The sequence below is a fragment of the Thermobia domestica genome, chromosome 5 (genome assembly GCF_964235325.1).
Source record: "Thermobia domestica chromosome 5, izTheDome1.hap1.1, whole genome shotgun sequence".
Lineage (NCBI taxonomy): Eukaryota > Metazoa > Arthropoda > Insecta > Zygentoma > Lepismatidae > Thermobia > Thermobia domestica.
The window spans coordinates 223,301,476-223,328,318 of record NC_137458.1 but is presented as its reverse complement, the minus strand read 5'-3'; the positions used below and the strand labels follow the sequence as shown (position 1 = coordinate 223,328,318).

Below are 26,843 nucleotides of genomic sequence, written 5' to 3'. Positions count from 1 at the left end.
AGTCGCTAGTCATCACTGGGATTTCATGTACTGATGTTCCATTTTTCATTGATACTAATATTGTTCAATATTATCCTTTAACCTTTTAACCATAATTTTGTGCGAGGAGTTGTCCTACAATATAAAAACCAATGTTTAGCATTCTTTTGATGTTCTAGACATCTTTAAATTGATTAGTTGTTCCAGAAGTTCCTTAGTTCATAACGTCGAGAAAATGTTAAATGTTTAAAAATTAAAAGTCATAGTTGATATAGTGCACTACATGCCAAGAAAACAAATTACCATAAAGAAAATATTTCCTTATACTACTCATAATGGATTTTCGTTTACATTTAGTGACTTATTCACAAAGTAATTATATTACTATGGTTTCATTAAAATCTATTGTTTATACTCAAATAATTGTAATTGTACTTATTTTATGATACAGCAAGAAAGAAAAGTAGTGGCATTGATTTGACCCAAAAGCATTTATTAGAATTAAACTGGATCTCTAAGTTCCAAAATAAATGTAAACATAAAAAGGCTAAATATCTGCAGAGTTACTTAAAAGTAGTAAAATAATATAAAGTAGGTTTTAGGATCTACTGTACATAGTAAATAACTGACATATTTAGAGTACATAACGTTTATATTCTTCATTTAATCTTGTTAGCAGTTGAAGTGGAGGGTTTAGATGGTTTGAGGATTCAGACATGATTAACCATTTTCTTATGAACATGTATGTATGCATACGACTCACAAGTTTTGCGCAAAATACTTCCTAAAAGATAAATTATCTAAATATAACATTTAAAATAGACAGCCGAAACCAATAGGATTATTTGAAATTTCAAAAATATTACTGTAGTTAATATAATTCAGTAATCGGATTTGTTTCCATTATCTCATTCGTTCTTTCAAAACCACAACTTCGTTTGTTAATGTAAGAATATTTGATAACTAAAGTTCCGATAAGAAGACAATTTATTTCTCTCCTATCAATCTATAACTACTTTTATGTTATTAAATATGCCTTTTCCTTGGCCTGTGCAGCTCGAAGCCCAAAATACTTTATTTAACGAAGTCACAATAGTTTTAGCTAAAAGGTTATCTTTAAATCCCGAGATGGATTTAATATTAAGTTGTAATCGTTGTGTTGTCCGTGAGCTCCGAAGGTTCTAAGATACAGCGATTAGTTCTGGTCGTATAGTTGGGCGGCCTGTCACGGAATTTAATCAGATGTCATCGGTATTGTGAATTGTACTCTTGCCATTGCTTTCATTATCTTTTTACTCGTAGCCTTTTTCAAGTTAAAAATGAAGAACATTAAGACAGGAAATTCAAAATTAGAACTAAAGAAGTGGCTTTAGTTTGAATTGCGCATTCAATATTAAAACTGAAAGTAGTACATCTACCAGTTCTCTTTACAATAAAAGAATGAATAAAGTTAGAGATTGTATTCGGACGATGAATATGTATCAGAAACAGCTTATTGGTATTACTTTCAGTTTTAGTAGGATAATGAAAATCTGAGATGAAATCCGCATTTGAACCCTGAATTTTATCAGAACGTTTATCGCCTCCAATAACCGTTTTTTCACTCTATGGAAATCAGTATTTGATCCAAAAGGGATAGTAGATTTGTAGCAATTCCTGTTAGAATAGAGAAACAAGATTAGAAATCCCCAATCTATTCTTACGATACTGAATTCATACCAAAAATTACTTTATGCTATATATTATCCTTTTTACTACGTGTATCAGTACTGAAATGGACACTCGTATATTACTATACTTTTGGTATAAAACTTATTCTTGAGACTCTGAACCCATATCAAAAGTTACTTTTCGCTTTATCTGACCGTACCTGTTCTCTGAAGATTCATGTTAAAACCAGAAGTGCTACATTTCTACTGCTTTTGGTTGTAGGAAAAAGATAAAAATGCACAGGGAAGATATTCTTGAATGATTGAAATCATGTAAAGAAAACTTAATTTGCTGCCTCTTATTATGCTCACTCTGATACCTATCGACAGACAAACAAACGAGCAAACAGACATAGCCATTTTATAAGATATCCTTTACTTATGCATAGCATAATTTGGAAGTCTCATATCTAGCCACTAATTCGTTGATTTGGAGTATTACTAGCAAATTTTGTTCAAAAAGAGCTTTCCAGGGCGGTGCTTTCTGAAGAAATTTTAACTTAAGAGCAACACAAATACATAGGGAAAATTTATATAGAACCAGCTGTTTTTGTTGGAAATTGTGGAAAATGTAATATGTGCGACATATTTAATGAATTTGAGTAAGGTAAATAAAATTTAATACAGATAGTTTTAGATTAGTTCGATAAAATTACTTCTCCTATCTTTAAAAGAGCTATAACTTCAACAATATCGTCTGTTTGTTTTCCAACTTGCATATATAATATTTTGCATGAATATAGGCAAGTTCAGAGGTACATGTTCGTGAATAATAAATAGAATTTATTTATGTAGTTAAAACATTTTTCTCTTACAGAAAAAAATCTGAAAGGTATGGCCAACCTTTTGATAAGGAACTTGAATGTTTAGTGAATCCTGATACGGATATCCCAAAGCCACAAGCCATAAGAAAAGTGGTTGCAATTTATAGGCATACGAAATTTGATGTAACAACTTTTGATAGTGACATTGCACTACTTGAAGTTGACCCACCATTTACTTTCAAAGAAGACGAGATTGTACCAGTTTGCCTCGTCAACCAGAGTGAGTAGGACTATTTCTTAAGCTTCTTGGCAAATTAAAATATGTAATAGTGGTATAGTCTACCAGCTTTTGTATGGGGATGGGATGAACTATTCAGAATGGTCTCTATTTATACTGTACATGTTAAAAGGAGACAAAAAGTCTTTTTGTTGAATATGAAAGAATAATTTTACTTGCAATACTTAAATACGAGGGTGAATCAAATATCTTCACTTCCATCATAATAATCCCCAAGGTCGTAAGACTGTTTTCACGATTCATGCTTAGATATGATACGGCTGTGGTAATCCTGTTAGTGTCATTTGGCTTTCGTGCATTGTGATCCTATCCGTTCCCATTGCAGTTTGCACCAAAGAGGAGCATCCCATTGCAGTGATGGATTTTTTTTTTAGCTGGAGATTAGAATAGGTTCTGAAATTTATAGTGAATTTTATCACAACACGGGGACACAACTTTATCACGTGAGTGTTTTTCGTGGATCGAGAAATTTCATTGTAGACAGACGACTACAATGCACGAAGACTGAGCAGGACGCCCATCATTTTCTACCATGGACAAAAAGATTAAAAACTTGAGAGATGGTTCTTGCGAGTAGGCAGGCTACTGTCGATTATTTAGCACATTTTGGTCCACAGGTTTAGATTTGTAATGGGATCGCTATGCAAGTTTATGGGCTAGTTAATGAAGTGCTTAGGCACAGGAGGTGACTATGTACATAAATCATATCGAGAACCCTTACTTTTATGTGAATAAACTGAAAAACGAAATGTATATTCTTTTAGACTTACCTCGTAAATATCACGCTCACACATATTATTGTTATTATGATTATATATTTAATATGCTACTTTATTTAAACATAGAGCTTGATAGCGTGTGAACTTACAATCAAAGGTTGTGGGAGACGTGCCAATAAACTACTCATAAAGAAACAAAAATTTATGGAACTTCATTTCTTTGGCTTTGTGTTAATATAGCTTTACATTTATAAAAATCAATTTAAAATAAGATTAAACCCAGAGACTGCTATTCAATAGTATAATAATAACTTCACAAATGGATATATCCAGTTAGGCAAATGTGAGTACAAAATGAAGAATTAATTTCAGGTGTTTTAAATATATTAACAAGTTAACGTGGTTTATTTTTAAAAATATTTCTCTTTCACTTTCTGTTTATAAACATTTTTTATTTGATGCATCATGAAAGACGATTAATGAACTCATAATAGCACAGCAAAAATTGGGTAGAGAGTAGGTTATTGTTCAAGTGGTCAGCCCTGTATTTGCCTCGCACCTCATTTCTACACCCGTGATAATAGAACATATAAGAGGGTCGTTTACACTGTTTTGCACACTATACAAATGTAGCTCGTAGAACGATGTAGAAACAACGATTGTCTCACCACTAACTCGAACAAATATGCAGTTGTTCAACATAATCACGTTTATGGACATGCGGAAGAAGATATCTTACTCTATAATAATTCGATACTTACACACATAAATACGGTCAGAAATTACCTGATTATAAAGTTTATTTTGAACACTTAATTAGTGTTAAAGATACCTATGCAATAGAAATAATACATTTCTTAAGTTATTTGCTAGTTTCAAATTCGTTAAGAATTGTTTCCTAACACAGTAAATTTATTAAAAGATTAGAAACAAGCACGAAATACAGTGGAGATGTAAAAATATATATGGCTAAGACTACCGTAGTTATCAGTTATTGATGAAAAATTTCAGAGGAAGCAGAGATTTGTATATTACATGGGTTTGTGTATTACTATTCACAAAGACCTGCTAATGAAATGGAATCTTTAATTCTGTTAGGTTGGTGTGAATGAAATGCGACAAAGGACAAAATATGAAAAGTAAAATATATAGGGAAGCGAAATAGTCATCGCCTTAAAAAGTACAAAAAAAAATGCCCGTTGTTCATCCAATGATTGAATATCTTGAATACAGAAGTTTGGAGTCTGTGTACGATGAAGCCCTCAATCATATGTTTTACTGCTCGATGATCGGGGAAAATCTTCCTTCCCATGAAATGATCGAGATGCCTAAACATGTGATAGTCGGTTGGAGATAGTTAAAGAGAATACGTTGATGGTTTCATACTGCAATTTATGAAGAATCTGACAAGTAAACCTTACGTTTGGGTGAATCGAGTTGCTGACTGAGACACATATGAGAAAGTAGTACCAAATGTGGTCAGTATTTCAGTGAAGTTGTAGGTGCGAAGCTCCAGGGGTTTAGGAGATACAGCTATCAGAACATCACATGGAAGTACAGAATAGTCTCCATACAGTTGGAGGTGAAAGCTCTGTAAGACCTCCTGTAACGACAAAAGGTGAATAACAAATATATAGCTACATATTAGGACTAGGGGGAAGTCATATAGTAAGGGTATACCTGACGATGGCCATCTTGAAATCCGCTATTTTGAATTAAGGTTAAGTTTTTAAAATAGGAATATTGTCATGTGATACATGATTTAAGGCGCAAATTTAATCAGAAGAACAATGGTGACGTTAATTTTGATTTACACGCAATTGGTAAAAAGTTACAGCGAAATTAAATATTGTTGCAGCATATGTATTAGTCCTTTACCCCACCTTGTAAATTTTGTGTTAATGATAATAATTAAATAAAAATCAGGTGAATAAATATTAGGTCTATGGTAAGAGTTGCCTTCATGGCGGCCCTGTTCAAATCCGCCATTTTGAATCAGACAAAAGTTTTAAATAGCGAGCGAGCAATAGATGTGAATAGGATACAAGAAAAGCAACGAAATGGCGTGCGAGTACAGCATCAAAAAACTAACATTGTAACGCCACCATTGTATTTCTGATTAACTTCTAGCCCGAAGTCATCTATCGCATTATCTATTCCCATTTAACTTTGTGCTGGTTAATGATAAAGCAAAAATGGTTATACCGTTGGATTTATGGTAAAATTTGCTACTAATAAGGTGTCACTGTTATGCGTTTTGTTTAAAACTTTTGTCTGATTCAAAATGGCGGGTTTGAACATGGCCAACATCAAGGCAACTCTTACCATAGACCTAATATTTATCCACCTGATTTTTATTTAATTATTATCATTAACACAAAATTTACAAGGTGGGGTAAAGGACTAATACATATGCTGCAACAATATTTAATTTCCCTGTAACTTTTTACCAATTGCGCGTAAATCAAAATTAACGTCACCATTGTTCTTCTGATTAAATTTGTGCCTTAAATCATGTATCAAATGACCCTATTCCTATTTTAAAAACTTAATCTTAATTCAAAATGGCGGATTTCAAGATGGCCGCCGTCAGGTATACCCTTACTATATGACTTCCCCCTAGTTCTAATGTGCACCCATATATTGGTTATTCAGCTTTTGCCGTTACAGGAGGTCTTACAGAGGTTTCACCTCCAACTGTATGAAGACTATTCTGTACTTCCATGTGATGTTCTGATAGCTGTATCTCCTAAACCCCTGTAGATTCGCACCTACAACTTCACTGAAATACTGACCACATTTAGTACTACTTTCTTATGTGTGTCTTAGTCAGCAACTCGATTCACCCAAACGTAAGGATTACTTGTGAGAAGTCAATGGGACGTGTGATTGTCGCGTAACGTAAGGAGAGTATGTCTTTTGAGCATTTCTTGATGTTTGTGACGAAATTAATGGAGTTGTGCATTGTAACGATTCAGAGTGTTAGTTTCGCCGCGACGGAGAAAGACACAATGTATCAATTCTACCATGGATCATTATACCAGCAATATGTTCTAGGGAATTAGGAAACTATTCTGCATTTTGATCAAGATCCGTCCAATGTCCTGATAGTTTACAGTTGTCGGAGGAGAATCATTATCATCTAAAAGAACAATTCGATTTAGGATTTCTTTGTATTCCTTGCACTCAGATAACCTCACACTTCAGGTGGCAATTCTTGCTGGACATTGTTATCTCATGTGGAACCAACGAGTCCAACTCTCACTTTACCGATTGGACGGACCTGCCAAGCGACTCTGGTGTGATGAAAACCTAACTCTACTATAATGGCAAAAACATTTCTCCGAATATCCACTTCTATAGTATTCTTGAGAAGCCTATCCGAACAGTATGTTGCTCAAGGTTCACGATAAGATCCTGAGTCCAATACTAGAGGAGAACGAGATTAAAGCATCTCGGAAACTTCATAACGAGAAAGTGCATAATTTTTTATCGTTTGCCAAACGTTGTTAGGGTCATCAAGTCCAGGAAGCTGAAGTCGGCAGGTCACTCATCCATAACGGAATAAAGTGGGAACGCTTTAAAAGTTTTAACTGGAAATCCAATCAGAAAACAATCATTAGGAAAACCTAGGTGCAGGTGGAACGACAATATTACGACGGATCCCGCAGAAATAGGAATACAAAATAGAAACTGGATGCAATTGGCTAAGGACAGAGGTCAATAAAATGCTTTTGTTAATATGGCATTGAACTTTTGGATTTCATAAGCCATAGAGTTAGTTAGTTACTGACATCGGAACAAAATTTGTGACACAAATGTCGAATGGTGCACTCATTTGCCAAATGCATCGTTAATGTATTGTGTTACTGAGGGAGTTAAGATGCTCACAAGTCATCAAAGCAATAATTTCATTTAGATCACCTTAATATGTTCTACGATCATACCTTGTAGGTTAAACAAGAAGGTTGTTCAACACAGCTGAGCTATTTTACTAGGAAGAATTAATTAAATGAGAATGCGGAACGACACGGAAGAATTCCGATAACATCCATAAACATAATTTTGTCCACCGCTCTCCCAGTAAGTCTATTCCCTTAGTCACGTATGTCTTTATGTCTTCAGGGATGTTATATTTTCTCGCATTATTATCTAAGACTGTACGGTTAGTGTTTTACTGCGAGTCAGTCAGAACGAGAAAAAAATGAACTGATTAGTTTTCTTCCAAAAATAATTCGTGGAAGAGAAATTGTGATAAAACGTGAAACAAGTTGTGATGTTAGAAAACTTATTCCAGTGCATTAACACTAAGCTTATATGTACTTAAAAGATAGACATAATTTATTCAATAGAAAATAACAAGTTTGATTGCAGCTAGTAATGCTATTCTTACCTATTTCTGATTGTACATAATCAAACAGGAAAGTAATTTTTAAAAGTTAGTTTTTAAAATCACACAATTTATCCACAGCCTCTACGTATGTAGGAGAAAATGCTACTGTAGTAGGATGGTCCTATGGAAGTGATCTGGTAGAAGGAACAACGAGCGCCTCAACTGAACTCTATCAAATTGAAGTACCCATTATGAGCAATTTTGACTGTAAGTTTAGTTCCATGTGGAGACCAAATCAAATAACGGGCAATATGATGTGTGCTACAGTGTACTCAAATGAAGAAAGCTGCAAGGTAAAAGACACAATTAGAATAATAATTATAATATTGTAAATAGTTATAAAGTGTAATTGCAACAAGCAAGGTACGTAAGCGATAACTGATAATGACTACAATATCAATTGACAAGAGGAAAATCTCACCTTAAGATTACATTAGACAGTTTTTTTTTTGAAATTGTAAATATTGTGTGGACAACATTGGAATAAGTAATATATTAGTATATTACTTGAGAGTATCAAATAAGGTATAGTAATTGAAAATATAATTACACTATCTCGGCCTTTGTACCATGCATAAGGGCGGCATATTCCCATTGATATGTGCCCCATCAATTTTCCTACACAAATTTAAGTTATTTACTATTACATGGAATGCATTATGCACCGAATGAAGAATTAAAACACCTGTTCTCCATCTTTCCTGGAATCCCCTTCCATGTTCTAAAATTTACACTGCAAGTGTTATGGTACACTGCGTCTTTCGCAAACAAATCTCTGGCATATTCAATACAACATTTTACAGTCAAGACACAATCATCATTGCGTTCTATTGTTTCCTGAAAAGCATTAGTTTTCAGTGAAATAGGACAGTAATCCTTCCACTTACCATCATATCTATCAGGCTAACCACAAAACAAACAGTTAAGTGCAAAATTAAATGCTGGCGAATTTGAACGCAGAATACTTGTAGATGTCTCTTCGTCGGACGGTATTCTAGAATGTGTATCCTTCTTGACTTCACTGAAATTCACATACTTCCTTCAGTATTCTTGATGATCTTTTTCCAGGTTTGGCTGTAAGTGCAGCTGCACATAATTCACTGGCTTTGTGAATTCCTTGGCATTCCTTCTGAGATATATACAATTAAAATCATCAGTTACAGTTTAATATTCAACAATTTGAAACCAATAACCACAAACAGAGTTATATTTACAGTTACAAGAAGCATGAAGGGCCTATTATGTGTAGATAATTAATAAAGTACAGGGTGTCTCATAAGTCCCCTGACATAGGGTAAAACTGTTGTCAGAGTTACAACAAAATGTAAGAGGGAAAATCGTCTCCAAATAGGTTTTCAATCTAAATTGAAAGAATTTCTTAAATCGGACAAGTCGTTTGGGTTATACACTCTTTATGCCTCCCAATGTTACAAAAAATGCAACGTTGACATTTACCGGGACCCACAATATAAGTGAATGAAATTACTGCCTTTTACGCTAACGTGTCGATGGCCAGCCTCATTTCAAAAATGCCCCCATTCATCATACTCTTACAAAATTTATCCATCTTCCGGTAAATGGCAACGTTGCATTTTCATTTAACGTTGGGAAAATAAAGAGTGTACAGCACCAACGGCTAATCCGATTTAAAATATTCCTTTTTCACTTTAGATTGAAAACATCATACTTGGAGACGGTTTACCTCTTACATTTTGTTGTAACTCTGATAATAGCAGACCTCATATCAGAGGACTTTTGAGACACTCTATATATTTGAGATATGTTATATGCATCATTCAAAAGGACACATAATGGTGAACAACTTTTATCAGGGATGTTGAACCTGTAATTTTGTTACAAAGTTACTTAATTACTCCGTTTGTTATTATATCTGTCGTAAATGAGCACCAACGGCGGCCATATTGGATTTAACGACCTTCCAGACTGAATATTCGTGAGAACTTTTTCAGGTTTTCTTAGAATGTGCTCAGCATCGTTTTGGCGCATGTTTCATTTCTATTGCAACTTTTTCAAGGTTAAGGGTCTTTTTTACGTACGTTGACTGGACTATAGTTACTCTAGATACTTTTCAAAGGTTTTAAGAAGTTTAGAGATGATAAAGAAACAGACACTCTTGAATCTATCCACTACACTATCCACTGAATCTATCTTTCTTGCACTACAGTTTCTATTATCTGTCACACAGTATGTTACACTACTCCTTATTCATAGCGAGGCAAAATTTAAGAAACGGAAACTAAATGAGAAGCATAATCGTAATTCCTAAACTTCTGGCTTCAACTATTTTATTAAAGGGTTTCACTGCATTATAATGTAATCATTTATAATCTTTACGGAGTTGTCCATTCTTAAAACGTTTGCAATAGGAAACAATGGTATACGTCTGTTATTTTAGATAAGGCTAGAGAATGAAGAGGATTGAGTAATGTTTCAAGCTTCTATGATGGCTTACAAAGAAATGGACTTTCGTATCTTCTCAAAATGATAAAGTTCAATTTTATCTGTACAATTTTTGAATTAGCAAGCTCTGTTCTATCTGTCACTCTCACTTTTTTTCAAGATAAGTGCTGTCGGCTTATAAAGAAAAGATGCGTCGTTGCTGATTAAAGTAAAAGTAATTGGACAATTTTATATTTGAATAGAAAGAAAAAAGTTGTAAACAAGGATGGCAACCGGACGTTTACATATCTAATCAACCGTTTCTATGAATTGTGCAAGGGTGTAAGAAAAATGTTAGAGCAAACAAGGAAATCTATCTACCTAATATCTCAAAAATATTAAGAGAAACTGGTTTCCAAGCAGTATTAGAACCGATATGTATATCACTGGGTGGGTTAAGTCAAAAAACTATTATGGGTAATTTAAAGATAAAAAGATATCGATTAATATAAAGTAAATAAACATCATTAATAGGGTAGTCATTCTCTCTGAATCTCGTACTACTCTGTGAAAGATTGTAAATCAAAATTGTAAAGACGGAACGGTGGCTCAGAAGTAGGATACTTACCTGCGGTGTTTCGGGCTTCAGCTTTGATCCGCGTCAATTAAGTTTGTAGTTGATAATATTGTGTCCATGGGCTTTCTCATGGTGCACATGTTTATTCCCACAACCGTGCTGGTGGGTTTTCTCGGGGTTCTCCCGTTTCCTCCCACTTTCTTCGTTCCACCAATTCACTCATCATTACCGTCTACTTTTGTCTAACCGGCACAACTGTGGGACGTAAAACATTATCATTCTATCAATATTTCTAATATCATTCACTTGCCCTAATTATTGACTCCGTTAGCATAAATAGCATCATCGTGGAACGTTAAACTAACAGAGTTCATTATTTTTTTTTTGCAAAATTGTAAATAAGTAGTTAGAAACACTAGTAATTAATAAAAATGTATAATTCAAATAAGTAATGGAAACAGTTACCAAGTCAGTAGCCTTTGACCTATCTTTCAAATTTAATAAAAAACGTCAAAATAATTTGTTAGAGAATTGATTTATAAACTATGTCCTGTGTTCAAATTTTGTTTTCAGCTAGTTTAATTTGTATGGAGCCGATTTTTTTACGTTATTCTTCTAAGACTCTGCTACTACTATTATTACTCATGGAAATGATAAAATTGAATATGACCATTTTCAGTAATGGATTACTCAGATGCTTGGCTCCCATATATCTGGAACAGCATATCCTGATGATTACTGACCGTAATTCAATAACTACTACACTGTCACACCAGAAATAATGGTTGGAGAAATGTATACAGTTAACATTAATGTAATTAGGAAAATGCTTTCCTATTCACTTGAACTATTGTTTTGTGCACTCGTATCGGACAAGATACAATTTTTGCTTCTCTGCTACTGATAGAATTACTGTGTATGATGAAGTTATTAAAAAATGTCTAAAGCTTGTGTGCCTCTCAAAAATATGAACAACGTCTGCCTATTATCATATTTTATGATGTTATGTTTTTGTTTGATATTTTTTAAAGCGAGGGAATAACTAAATTGTACACGAGCAAAAAAGTGTTTTGGAAACAATCGTAATAATTTATACACGCAATTGCACAATTATTAAAATACTATTGTATTTGTCTTATTACAATCTTAATATGCCTGATTAAATTGATAATGGCTTGAAGCTTTCATTAAAAGGAAATTGTTTTATAGTGCAATTAACGAGCTATGGAATAATGTAGAAATTTTAAGTTTGTGACGTGATTATTTTTTTTTCAGATTGACAGTGGTGCACCATTAGTTAAGAAACTTGGAGACATACCTAATCAATTTCACATAATTGGTAAGAATATTGCAGCACTATTACTACTTTACCATGATAATTAGTAATGGAAGAATATATATTTTTATTTTCTGACATATTTTTACAGATTAAATGAATCATTTTGTGCAGGATCATATGACTGATATTACTGGAAATGCAACTAATGTGTGATTAAGTAAAGAGTGAAGAACAAATAGACTTACATTTATTAATTTTTAGCTTTTAAAAATGTGTCGTTCAGATTTCCATCAGTAATTCACTTGAAAGCCTTCTTGCCGAAATTCTGATACCTGTTATATAAGTTTGAGCTCTTAACAATATCAAAATCGATAGTAACTTTAATTAAAGAATTAAATATAATAATAGTAATATAATACTGAGACTATCTATCTATCTATCTATCTATCTATCTATCTATCTATCTATCTATCTATCTATCTATCTATCTATCTATATATATATATATATATATATATATATATATATCATCGTTACATGGGAATCCTAACGTGAATTCAGTTTATGCCTTTGTAAGACAATTTTTATTAATGTATACATTTTTATTATTATCTTCTTCAAAAGATGTCTCATTTATTGCAGGTATAGTGGCGTCGATTCATTATTGCGATATGGAAAATCAACCATCCTTATATACGAAAGTGGAAAATTATGTAGACTGGATATTAGAGACATTGGGAGGAAAGCACACAAATACGTGCAGATTGTGATAGGTTAATACAGGAGTAAATTAGGATAATATCTAGTCTAACATTCTTCACTTCATTGTTTGATAACGACAACTTAGTTCTTATAGATTTGAACTTTTTATTTGTATCAAAATATTAAAATAATAATCAGATTTTGTTCAAAGGCTAATGTAAAGAACAAATTTAGTACCTTGTATAATTTATATTGTAGTTTCTTACTTTTACATAAATAAATTAAAATGCATCACAAAACACTTACTGTATGTTATAAATACTAGAACAGTACGGTATAATATTTTACTATAGCAGATATGTATACCAAGTGTAATAAAAAACAAAATATGACAGTCTAAATCATGGATGTTCATGGACACTAATAGGGTTATCAACGTAATAGAGATACGATATCAATTGTGACAGAATTCCAATGAACGTAGTTAATTTTAGTCTATATTTTATAATATTTTAATAAATAAAAGAATAATATAAAATAACACAACGACACATTAATATAAATAACACATTAGTTTGGATCTTAATTTCGTAAGTTGTGTACTGTAATTGATACATACATACATACATATAAATTTTTCTCGGATTTATATATGGTAAATTCGGAGAAGGAAGGGAAATGGTTTACTGGTAGTATAGAATTGTTGAAAACACTTTGTGTTCCTGTTTAATGAATGACAGTAATCGAGTGCAGAAATGTATTAACTGTTTAGCAAACGTAATTTGAGAGATCTTGGTAGAGATAAGAATTTACTTTATCTTATTACAGCTGTGTATATGTTGTTAACATTTAATTAGATACCTAGAAACGTTAGATTTTCACTTAACATACTTTTCAACTCCACAATGTTGTTTGCATGTTTCTCAACTCTATGGACCATCATCTTGCAATTTTTGTTTGAGAACTTGTAAATAGTAAAATTTAGTCAATGGAATAATTGTTTGAACAATACATTACCTCCTAGGGAATATGAAAGTAATTTTTATTTGAAGCTTGAAACCTTTTGAAATCTAATAATAACGATTTTACTTAATGATAGCCTAGTAACAACTTGTGGTGTCAAAGAGAAGATATAAATTCTTAAACGCTATAAAGAAAACTTTTAGTAAAATCTTAATCTAATTAATAATGTTTAAATTGAGACAATTATTATTCAAAGCTAACTACAAACCTAACTCTTGATAATATTTGTAGATTTTCGTTTCTTAGAAGCATGGCAATTCTGATTTCAAATTCCATGAAATTAGAAAGCCTACCAAAAGTATTTATCCAATCAGAAACTATAATACAATCCTTTCGTACCTTCCCAACATACCTTTAAAATTATTTTAATTGCTGAAACAGTAGATAACAGTTTCTGTAGCAGAATCTCATACGGCACCTTTTATGTTTCTGAGTTAGCAGTATTTACGTTCAAACAATATAGGATTTTCTTGGATTATTTTAATTGGTTCTTAACCTGTGCTTCAGACAAGAATTATCTTCAATGTGAAGGTAAAGGAAACGTCAGAGAGTAACCTATAGCAATATATAAAGAATCTGTTATGATGTTTCAAAACTAAACTATGCTGATTTGAAGTAATGTTAAATAAAGATAATGTAATAAATCAAGAAAGCACTACAATTCAGTTGTGTGTAATAATTGGTATAATATTATTAATATCGACGTTTTCTTTAATCAAAGCATGATCACTAGAATTCATATTAGTCACTTCCCTAAATCTTTCAACAGGTTAGATAGTAAATAAAAGTTATGTATACCATTTTAGTACCAGACCTATAAAAGACGTGTATGTAATTATTTCGTTTCGACCCACCACTTCAAGCAGTTACAAATCTATCTATATTTAATTGAAATTGAAATTGAATTCAGTTACGAGTACACGATTAGAACTAAAAGACAAGTGATTCATGGATAACTCTTCTTAAAACTTTATTATTACTCATAATCTTGTATAACATAAAAAAACACAGTACTGATCATTATTCTGTGTACTTATATTATTGGTGTATTCTTAAATTTCGCCAGAGTAGTGGAAGAAGACAGAGGTGTTGTTAAAATATATCAAATAGTGTGTTCTCATACTATCTTAGTTGGAAGGAATGCTAGAACTATATATTCCTGTCTCAGACCAGAAAGGTTTGTAGATAGTAACAACACACACACATTCCCCCCACCCACACACGATACAACATAGGAGGAAATGAAAAAATCTCCCTTAGTAATGAAGTGGGCAACTTGCATGTTTTCTTCGTGCGTGATCCTAGTGGGTAAACTTAAATTTTATAAACGACCAATGAGTGGAGTTTTGAACACTAATTTTCGCTTATAACTCATAATTCCAACCAATCAATCAACAAGAGAGGCTTAATAAGGTTAACATTTCATGCACAACTCGAATGATCAAGGTTAAGGGGCTTCTTTTTCCCAACAAGAACTTGTGATAAACCTTGCTTATATGATATACTTGAGAATCTTCTTAGGCTTTTACTAAATTATTAAATTGATAATATCTGGTAAAAGGCCAGTGTAATAACTCCATTTTCTACAGGAAGTTCCGAAATGGATTAATGAAGGATTTTCCTCACGACGACTAATGATGGGCAAATTTAACATTCCGGGAATTTATGTACAAACACATTGAAACTTGTTTTATCAAAGTATATTTATCACTGTTGTTTCCAAAGTATTCTTTAAAGTGTAAATTTGTTTTATCACAGTATATTTATTACTGTTGTCTCCAGAGGATTCTTTAAAATGTATATTTTCAACTATATTGTGCTATTTTACTAATATTTTATTATATTTAGAGAGTATGTATAAATGTATATTTACTTAAATACATTTTATGTGAGTAAATATGTTGGAAAACCAATTGGTGTAGGAAATCCACCGCTAAACAGTTTACATTTATATTTGAGTAGATGTTCTAAACCTGACCCTACTACTAGCATTATAAACATATTAAAATTTTAAATGTTATAAACAAATTAGGTTGAGTGACTGCCAGAAAGCACATGTCTCACCATTTTGTCAACATTTGCTCATACGTATTTACAGATGGTGACCAGAAAAATGGAAACACCTGAACGAAATTACAACTTACTAGACTAATATGGTGTTGGGCCACCTTTCGCCTTCAAAACAGCCTTGATGCGACGTGGGATGGAGGCATAGAGGTCATGAATGGTAGCAAGTGGAATTTTACACCATTCCTCATGCAGATTCCCCCCCACACTAGTGACTCTTTTCTAGATTTGACTCATCTTTTGTTATACTTGACACAAACCAGTCAAAACACTATTAAATGTACAAATGTGGTGTAAACTACAAATTAAAACAAAAAAATGAATGGGCCTATTTTGACGCAGATGAATCTAAGTGTATGCAAAAATCAAGGGACGTACAAGGGTTAATAGTACTTCATCCCTATTTCTACATCACAAACTGATTCCTTTTCATCATTTGTAAGTTAGTACTTTGCTATTTTTTAGTGCAAATTGAGACGGAACATAAAATATCAGATTGTTAATTATATAAAGTACAGTCAACAAATTTTAATTTTTTAATCCTGCAATTATATAAAACCTAGAAATTAACATAGAATAATTAGTAGACTTCGCATTTTAGCATATTTTCATGTTTGTTTTTTTCCTGATGTGATATTGATATGCTCCTTAAATAGAAATTCGTTTCGGCTGTTTTTGGGCAAAATTGCAGAGTTTTATAATACATATTTGTGCATATTTTGGAAGTTAGTGCACGTTTATGTCGTTACTGCATGTAAATGCATATTTAACTGGATGATCAAATTGATCACTTTAACGTCCACAACTTTCTTCGTAAATTGACTTTAGAGTTTCTAATACAAATAGACTCAAAACCTTGAAATGGTTCATTGTTGTCAGTTTAAAATATCTTCTAACGTCATATGAATTTTGAATAAGAAAGGGGTGAGCGAGTAATACTCCCGGCAATGATGCATGAGTTTAGCCTATTTGGAAGAAGATATAAATAACAGTGCCAAGTCACAGACAACAAAACTTCTAAGTCACCCATCTCGGAAGTTGAAGTTCCTACTGTCGTGTGGGTCTGTGTGTAGATTTGAAATTATGTAGTCCTATTGCAGTATAAGAATACCGAAAGAAACATCTTCTAGAAGTTATCTTTTGAAACAATGGATTGAAGGCGATGAGACGTTAAAAGTTGAAGGGAAAATATATTTCCCAAAGTGTGGTAAAGAAACGATCTGAAAGTATTCGAACTTATTTATGTGCAAGCAATTTATTCATGACAATTACAAGTGCTAACAATATTCTTCTATACAATCACCTTGAGGTTCAATACAGCGAGCATAGCAACGTTTCCACTGTTGGTAGCAGTCCTGGAATTCCTTCAGTGACACCGTCTTTCATGCTGTAGTCGTAAGAGCGACTTGAACCTTTTAAATTCAATCTAAACATTTTCCCTTGAGCATCCCTTTTAATTTGGGAAACAAGAAGTCGACCAGTGCCAAGTCCGGACTGGCTGTAAGGGAGAAATGAGGTAGCGTTGCCACGCGTACCTTGGACAGAAACTTACTTTCTAACAGAACTATGTGAGCCAGAGTGTTGTCATGGTGAAGATCCACACTCGCCTGCCAACGATGTCAGAACGGACGAGCTGCACGGAGAAGATCAAGCACTGTTTTGTAGTAAGCTGCATTAATAGTGGTCCCAGAAGGTACAAACTTTTTGTGTACGGCCCCGTTCGCCTCCCAAAAGACAATGAGCATTGTTTTTATCTTTGATTTCTACATCCTGGCCTTCTTTTGACGAGGAAAACAGGATGTGGTACTCTGAACTTTGTCTTTGCTTTCGGGGTCATACTAGAATAGTCAGATTTCATCCCCGGTTATTACTAGGCTGAGAAAAGTTACGTCACTGTTACATGTTCCACAATTTCGAGAGAAAATCACACACGAAACTGCAAATGATCTTTCGTCAAAATCTTCGGAACCATTTTTGCACAGATTTTTCGCATGTTCAAGTTTTTGTAACAATTAAAAAAAACGTGTGTTTACGCCAGTCCCATCACCCCCTATAATCACCTGGATACAAACGACTGTCTTTGTCTAAAAAGCTTTCACACGGACTACGTTTTTGTCCTTTTTGATGTGGACAGCCTTCCTAAGCGTTGTTCGTCCTCGACCACCTCCTATCCTTCCTTGAAAAACACACGCCAAGTGTAAACTTACATGTTGGACCTCACTTCCTCAACTTAAGTCTCCTGTAGCAAGGTTAAAGTCTGCGTGAAGGTCTTTTTTAATTTAACACATCTTACAGGGCTGTTCCAAAGTGAGCTAGATTTGTAAGAAATCTACCAAATACTAATTCTCGACGCGACGTTGTTTCGATTTACACATACCAGTGATAGCGCTTCAACCACTACTCGCATGCAACTGATCTAGGCCTTATTTGGAAAGTTAAGGTCTCTACTGCCATCTGGCGCCGCTTACCTGCACCCTCTACCGTTCTTCCGTGGCGCTGCAGATAGGTCGGATACTTTCACAATGGACCTTGTATTTAAAAAGTAAGATACCTTACTTTCAGAAGAGGACATTTTCATTTTGTTAGAACAATAGCTCAAACTTTACTGGGTTTGTTACATTTTCATAGCAATTTCAAGTTTGGTAAGGAATTTATAGAACTATAAAACAATATAATGCCTTTCTCTCGTACACCAACAGAGTTCATTTCGAATAAATAGTTGAAAATTATTTCGGGAAGAAATGAAAAACCGTTTTGAAAATACGTTATTCAATCAATCAAAACATTTGCTTTATAAAATCTAAAACTTACAAGAATAGTTAGTTTCTGAGGTACGAAGATAAGTTTCTAAGTTTTCCTTTAATCGAGTTTATCAGAGTATTAAAATCCAAGCTTGTGTTGCTTTGCTATGCATTTCGTTCTCTTATAGCATAACTTTTCTACGAAGTCTTCTGTTAAATTTCGAATAACTTTACCTTCTCATTCAAGTTAATGTCTCACTCAAATCAGTTTACTCTATTTAAAGTATCAATATACACATTGTAAAGTATTACTGTTTGAAACGGACAGTGTTACACTAGAAGGAAGTATTCTAGGATTTAGGCATAATTTGATACAAAAAGTAATTTTCAAGTGCATTTTATTGTATTTTAAACAAGAACATAAAGTTTTGAATACAGGCTTCTAACACAGTAAAAATTACCTTCAACGGGGCTCTTATTAAACTGAAATTTATCATAAAGGAAAATATCTCACTGTTATACGAATTTAGAGGTAAAACAAAATGTGTTGAATTCCTTGATTACGCGAAATCTGTGTTGCGAACAACGGATTTTAAAATGAACTGTTCAACGGAAATTTTCAAGTTCCGGAATGCAGCGTTTAGAATTTTTTTCGATATTTTGTAAGAGGTTAAGCATATCAATTACGTTATCTGTAAATGTCTTCGTTTTCTTTTACCTTACTTACACACTTAATTTTTAGTCCACTAACCCCGTTGTGCCATATAAGGCCATTGATACTGTGGAAGTTTTTGAACGAAGCGCAATTTTAGGATTACAATCAGATTTCTGGGCTTTCGGCATCAATGGCCATGTTAGACCGCCACGCGTGAGGGATGACGTCACTCGGCGATCCGAGGGAAGGAAGGGAAGGAAACGACCTGGGACCTATATGTTAGGTACCATCCCGGCATTTGTCTGGTGTAAATGAGGAAAGTCCAGGAAACCACATTCTAGATGGCTGGCTTGGTAAAGCTTTTCAACTTTTTCGACCGAGTGTACACTTCGGAATCGATGTACAAATTTCATAGAGTTATTTTGAAATATCAGTAACTCATTTTCTAGCTAGTCTAAACATGGAACAAGAAAAGTAATATACAAAATAAATCAAAGGGGAGCCAAAAATTAAGAGGAGTGCGAGAAAGGGCACATCTATTTTTGTCTTGGACGTGGAAAACATATATATTTTTGTTGTTGTTGTTGTTGTTCACACTAAGTTTTCAGTATTAATTCTTAGCAGAAATAAATACTGTAGTAAAATATGCTATGTACAGAATTTTATTTTATCTCACTATGTCCAATATCTCACTATGTAACGAAAAACCATGGGTTACAGAGCAGATGTTGCAGAAAATGAGGGAGAGGAAGATGTGGAAACAGGTTGATACAGAAGAGGGCAGAAAGATGTACAGAAAGTTAAATAATGAATTACGAAGAGAAACAGACAGAGCAAGGGAAGAGTTTTACAAAACAAAATGCGAGGACATAGAAGAATTAGAATGAGTTGGAAAATATGAGGAAATGTACAAGGAGGTGAAATCCATGGTATTTCGGAGGAAACAAGGGGGGTATTATGATGGCAGTAGAAAATAAGAATGGGAAGGTAGTCAGCGAGAGAAATGAGGAAAGTGGAAAGAATACGTTGAAGACTTATATGAGAGTAGGTATAGACCATGTAGCCTAAATGCTGAAGTAGAAAGTGATGTAGACGAGGATGATAAAGGATTTAGTATTCTTCGGGATGAGTTTGAAAAGGATATATCCGAGATTAGGAATGGAAAGGCAACCGGAATAGATAGCATACCAATCGAATTCGTTAAAAATATAGGAGACAAGGAAAAGAAAGAATTTTTGCGACTATGCAATGAAATATATGAATCAGGAGAATGGCCAAAAGACTTTCTGAAAACGATCATGATACCGATGGCTAAGAAATCGAACCCAAGGAGATGTGAGGACTATAGAACTATTAGTCTCATATTTCATTCAGCTTAAATTCTGCTCCAAATACTGGACAGAAGGTTATATGAAAGAACAAATAAAGATGTTGAGGAGGAGCAGTTCGGGTTCAGAAGAGACAAGGGCACAAGAGAGGCAATTGGATTATAAAGGGCGATCGGTGAAAGATTTATAGAAAAAGGGAAAGAGGTGTATGTTGTATTCATTGATCTAGAAAAGGCATTTGACCACGCGAATTGGGAATTGTTGTTGGTAGGTCTAACGAAGATAGGGTTGGAATGGAAAGATAGAAGACTCATAAGAAACTTATACATGAACCAACAAGTAAGTGTGAGGATAGGGGAAGAAATGACGGAAGAGAGTCAATTGGCAGGGGAGTTCGAAAAGGATGCTGCCTCTCGCCAACACTATTTAATGTCTATCTAGAAGATATAGTGAAAAAGAGCCTACACGATGATGATAGTATTTCGGTAGAAGGTAGAATGATTAGATGCATAAGATTTGCAGACGATATGGCGCTTCTTGCAGAACCTGAAAAGAAAATCAATAAAATGTTAGAAAAAATGAGAAAGGATTTTGAAGAATATGGGATGAAAATAAATGTTAGAAAGACAAAACCCATGGTGATTGGAACGAAGGGGTCTGTGTCAAATATAAAAGTAGGAGGAGAGAAAATTGAAAAAGGGAATAGTTTTCGATACCTGGGTAGTATTCTTAGTAATGACATGAAGTGCGAACGTGAAATAAAAGCAAGGATAGGAATGGCGAAAGAAGCCTTTAGGAGGAAGAAAAGTCTGTTTTGTGGGACCTTGAATAAAGAGTTGAGAAAAACACATAAAGTGCTTCGTGTGGAGTGTTGTACTGTATGGGGCGGAAACGTGCACATTACGTACAGGTGACGAAAATCGACTGGAAGCCTTCGAAATGTGGGTGTGGAGAAGAATGGAAAGAATTAGTTGGGTCGAGCTGAAAACGAATGAGAGAGTGTTAGAAATGGTGGGTGAGAAAAGAACACTTCTAGATAGTATTAGGAAGAGGAAGAGAAACTGGTTGGGACATTGCCTAAGAAGAGATTGTATCATGAGGGACGTCCTAGAAGGTATGGTGGCGGGAAAGAGAGGGAGGGGGCGAAGGAGGCTACAATTAATGGATGATATTAAAACAGAAATATCATGCGCGAAGACGAAGAGGTTAGTGGAGGACCGTGCAGCATGGAAGCTTCACAGCTAAGGCAAATGACCTGCGAATAAAGGCAGAATACCTATGATGATGTCCAATATATGTATGTACAGTGAGCCAAACAAATTCCTGATGTACAAAGTCCGCGAGATAGGCAACCCAACTAACGACTGCTCCAAGATTAATTACGCCTGGTAGAATAGCTAGAACAGCAGCATGAAGTTGTCTCACCTCTGAAAAGCACAATCGTAAAGAGTATTTTAGTGCAGAAGTGGAGCGAAACGCTGACTGACGAAATGACAAAAGGGAGTCTTTGGATACTTGAACTCACAGTACTTCTTGTTTGTATGATACACACATAAAATTATACACGACTACTTGAAAAGATATACGGATACCAGAGACACTGAAGAGAAGATAACAACAGGGGGACTTTGTTAATCTTATGATTAACTCAAATGAGGATTATACAAACAGATTTACTAAGGTCATATAACTATACACATCCGCGTATCAAATTATATACGGATAGATTATGAGGTATATTATATGGTAGGTTATTTTCTTTTAAGTAACCCAAAGCTTTCTGCCGAGTTTCGCGCTAGTCCTACCTGCAAATCATTTATGGATCGTTTTGATGGATCGTTGGGGGCAAAGAATCCAACTCCCCCTCCAAAAAAAATTTGGGAGTCTAACAGGGCGTGAACTCCTAGGTTCCGGCGGTGCTGATTCATACGTACTACTACTTCGAAAGAAGGAATTGTTGATTTCATTATTCGATAAAAAATTTTTGAAAATACTAACTTTTGGCAATTTGTTTGTAACTATTAAAAAAGAAAAATTAGATAACACACAAACGAGTTGGAGAACTTATTCCTTATTAACGTATTCCCGTTAGGTTACAAATATAAGAGGGTTGATGATTTGTATAATATTTGTGAAATTTTACACATTGAGACACGAAGAGAAAAGGGGATAATATAGGGCCAATAAACAACTTTAAAATGCACCAAATTAACTCATAATATCAAATATAGAACCATTCACAGATTTAACTCTCTAACTCGTTTCCTCCATTCATTTTCGTTCCTTTATTTTCAGGATTAAATCGTCACTGAATTTCTCTACTGGAGATTATCTTTCATTTAGCAGCATCCAACTGGAGCTCAGCCTTGTAAATGAAATACTTTAAGAATGTTAAACGGCGAAAGCGGAAATCAAACCAGGGCCACCAAATTAGACAAGCTATAACTCTAACTACTCATCTAAAGCGTTACCTCTTCCGGCTCGCCTAAATAAAGAGCGTTTCATGTTCGCTCAAAACAGTAGCATGTTAGTAGTCAGATTAATTGGCAAAACACAAGATCAGAGGGCATTATATCACTGTATTCACTAAATTATCAACATTACAGATTTTTTAAAAACAAAATGCAAAACTACTTTATTTTGAATCAAGTACGGCGCGTGTATTATCCTGGGGGGATGAATCAAAATCAAAATCCTCTTTCCGACAAAACTTACATATACAAAGTAGTATAGTATTTTTAAATATACTTGATTAAAGTCTGGAGGGGACGCCAAACCCCGACGCTCCCGCTAACGACGCCCGTGATCTGAAGGTAGTCGAATCCAATCGGATCCACGAACGACCTGTACATTTTTATTACTTTAGAATTTTTGGTGGAGATTGATTGGCGATGACACACGTTTTATTTTCTTCTTATTTTTGAATACTGGATGTTTCAATAGTTGAACTATCAAATCTTCATGAATAATAATAATAATAATAATAATAATAATAATAATAATAATAATAATAATAATAATAATAGTCTCATAGATTAAAAGTTAGGAGCTTATAATCACTCAGAGCATAACATTACAACCAGAAATGTAACATTTGGCAACAATATTTCGGTTTTCTTTAGTGTCGTTCACGAGAAGAGGAATTTCTCATCTCATTTCTGAAATAAAACAATGCTTTGGTTTAAAATTTTGGTAGTTGCAGAGGTGTGTCCTGGAGGTCCAGACACCTTCCCGAAATCCCGACTTATCTGTAAATTTTGTCTAATTTTAGGCAACTTTAAAAATTTTAATAACATTATTATTATTATTATTATTATTATTATTATTATTATTATTATTATTATTATTATTATATTATTATTATTACTGAACATTTAAGACCTCATTATTAGGTCCTATTGCAATGTAAATAACCGTACTGAAGTTGATAGGAAAAGAAAAGGAAAGGATAAGGGATGGTGATAGGAAAAGGATAAGAGCTATTAGTATCCGAAAGGAAACGAAAGGTGAGAAAGAAGGTGTCAGCTCCTGAACAATATTAATAACGAAATTCGCATGCCTAAACAGAAATTAAGTAGGATTTCTCTTGACCACGATACATAGTAACACGCTTTCTTTGGCTAAAAGTCTTTGGATTATGTATGCGTTATATTGATATTTTAACAAAATATAATACCAATATAAGAAAGAATAGTTCCTATTTACAAATTTTGGTTGAACGGATATATGCAACGTGTTGGAAATGGCGAACGAACATATTATTATTTGTAGCAGTAGGAGTAATAGGGAAAGACGTTCGGAATAATTGCTCGGAAACAATATTGTTTCAGACACATTTATGACTCATACTAGGCCCTAAGCATGAGCCTTAAGGGTCGTATTCATGAATTGTTTGCTAGACACGTTACGTTTTTCACCACAGTATGAATCAAGGTTGTAGATAACGATGTGACGTCATTTAGCTAGTATTTAACATGTGAAGAAAGTTGTCTCCACTCTAACTCGTAAGACAGAAAGAAATTGAGCATTTTTCATTTTATTACACATCCGAAGTATGCATATTGTAGTTCATACAAACAACTTACCTCACCGAGAATGGAACCCGGACGTATGAATTACAAAGCGCTTGCTCACGCAAACACGCTAAGACTTCTCTGTTAAGTAAGAGTTAAAAAGACTCGTTTATGAAGAAAATTGCACACGTTGACGATAACGACGAAATACACTGATTTCTATCATGATAAAACACTAGACTTTAGAGACTTTTAATTTAAATTAAAAAAACAAAAATAGACGTATAGTACAACATACCATTTTTTTCTGATTACCGAAAGTATCTTCATATCTTGCTATTATTGGAATTACAAATACTAATATCCAAAAATGTCTGAAGTTCTTTTTTCACTTACAAGGAGAAAGCAGACTTTGGTAAACTAACATCGGGGCCATTTTTTTGTAAGGGGATTGTGAAATTTAAAGTGTTCATATTACAAACTGGGAGAGCGCAATGGGCTAATATAGCATAGAAAAAGCGCCTTAAAACTTTTGACTGCTCGCACATGTGGTGCCTTGCGTAAAGTTTTTAAGTGACGTTGTGGAAGAGTCAGAAGGGTTTGTGGCTCACGTTGTAAGAGTTGTGGTTTCGATTCTCGCGGGCGTCAATGTTTTTACTTTTTTTATGCTCCAATCAATAAAGTAGCCACTTGTAGATACAAGCAAAAAGTTAATTCTCCATATGTTTTTAATGAATTAAACCAATAAAAATATTCAAATCTGTTGTAAAATCTTTCAATATTTCATGTTATCTGGCAAGGGCGCTGATCCTCCCCCCCAAAGATCATGTGGGCCCCATGTATTTTTATTATTATATGAATTGTTGTATGTATTTTTTATGAATGAGCCCCTCAAATTTGCAGAGAATTCGGCGCCGTTTGTAACTGGTTACAAAAAAATAATCTATTTCATAAATATATTGATATCACGAATTATATTATGGTTACCACAGTCGTTGTGTAAAAATGTTCTTATGCTTCGTGTCTACATCTGTTGACAGTGTGTGAATCACTAGTACTGGCACAAATGGGACGGGGGGATGAGGGGGACATGTCCCCTCCAATCTTGAAATTGAGGAATTGTGCCCGCAATAATTTGATTTGAAATGTGTTTTTGGGGGAGAAATGTGATGAATTGTGTCCGATTGCGACCTAGAAAAATGAGATGAAATTGATATTTCCCCCAGAATAAGCATCAAATCTGCCCGCCTCACAATGTTGATGACAACTCTGCTCCCCTGATATTAGTATGCCTCGACGTATATGCAGCCGAGTCAACAAAAATTTTTGTGACGTCATAGGTCAAAGGTCAATGACCTAAAGGTACATAGGACCACCCCCTCTAAAATTTTTCAGGGATACCATGGACTGCCCCTTAAATTTTGGATGGGGTACGTATTACCACCCCCTTAAATTTTGAAAATTGCCAAATCTAAAAATTGGGTGTGGTAGCCTAGGACCATAGTATGCAACTCTATCATTATTGGGGGTCTATGTCGTTCCCTTTGATGGGTAAAAAATTGCCAAAAATTCAAATTTCGGGTTTTTTGACCTAATTTATCCCTTTTGATGAGGTGTTATTATCCTACATAGTTATATGGGCGTATACAGGGATACATTCCCTTTCATAAGATATGGGTATATTTGAGCACCCCTTTAAATATTTGGGAGGGGTACCTTGACCCACCCCTTAAATTTTGGAAATTGACCAATTTAAACATTTGGTATCATAGTACTGGACCCTAATACAATCATGGGTGGTCCATCTCGTTCTCTTTTAGGGATACAAAATTGCCAAAATATGAACGTAAGCAATACGTTGTACCACGTGTTTGTTCTTTTGGCCCAATTTACCCTCTTGGATGAGGTCCTATTACCTTATATGGTTATAAGCTTATGTATAGGGGTCTATTCTCTATCATAAGGCATAGGTACATTTGTGCACCTCGTTAAAAATTTGGGAGCGGTACCTTGGCCCACCTCTTAAATTTTAGAAATTGCCCATTTTACACATTTGGTATCATAGTATAGGACCCTAATATATATTACTATAAATTTGGGTGGTCTACCTCGTTCTCTTTCATGGGTATGAAATTGCCAAATTTTAGTACAACCACGTGTTTCGTTCTTGACCTAATTTATTCCTTTGGAAGAGGT

The 26,843-nt window shown here is 34.1% G+C and overlaps 1 protein-coding gene across 1 annotated transcript in view; it reads left to right on the top strand.

The window, feature by feature from the left end:
• The window catches only part of LOC145685406 (mite allergen Der f 3-like), an 80,736-nt gene extending 67,724 nt beyond the window's left edge, over positions 1 to 13,012 (top strand). The window contains exons 4-7 of the mRNA XM_081757800.1: positions 2,506 to 2,732; positions 7,941 to 8,155; positions 12,115 to 12,178; positions 12,761 to 13,012. Coding sequence (XP_081613926.1) covers positions 2,506 to 2,732; positions 7,941 to 8,155; positions 12,115 to 12,178; positions 12,761 to 12,888 — 634 coding nt within the window. The 3' untranslated portion in view covers positions 12,889 to 13,012. The remainder of the gene's footprint in view (positions 1 to 2,505; positions 2,733 to 7,940; positions 8,156 to 12,114; positions 12,179 to 12,760) is intronic.
• Positions 13,013 to 26,843: the final 13,831 nt, after the last annotated feature.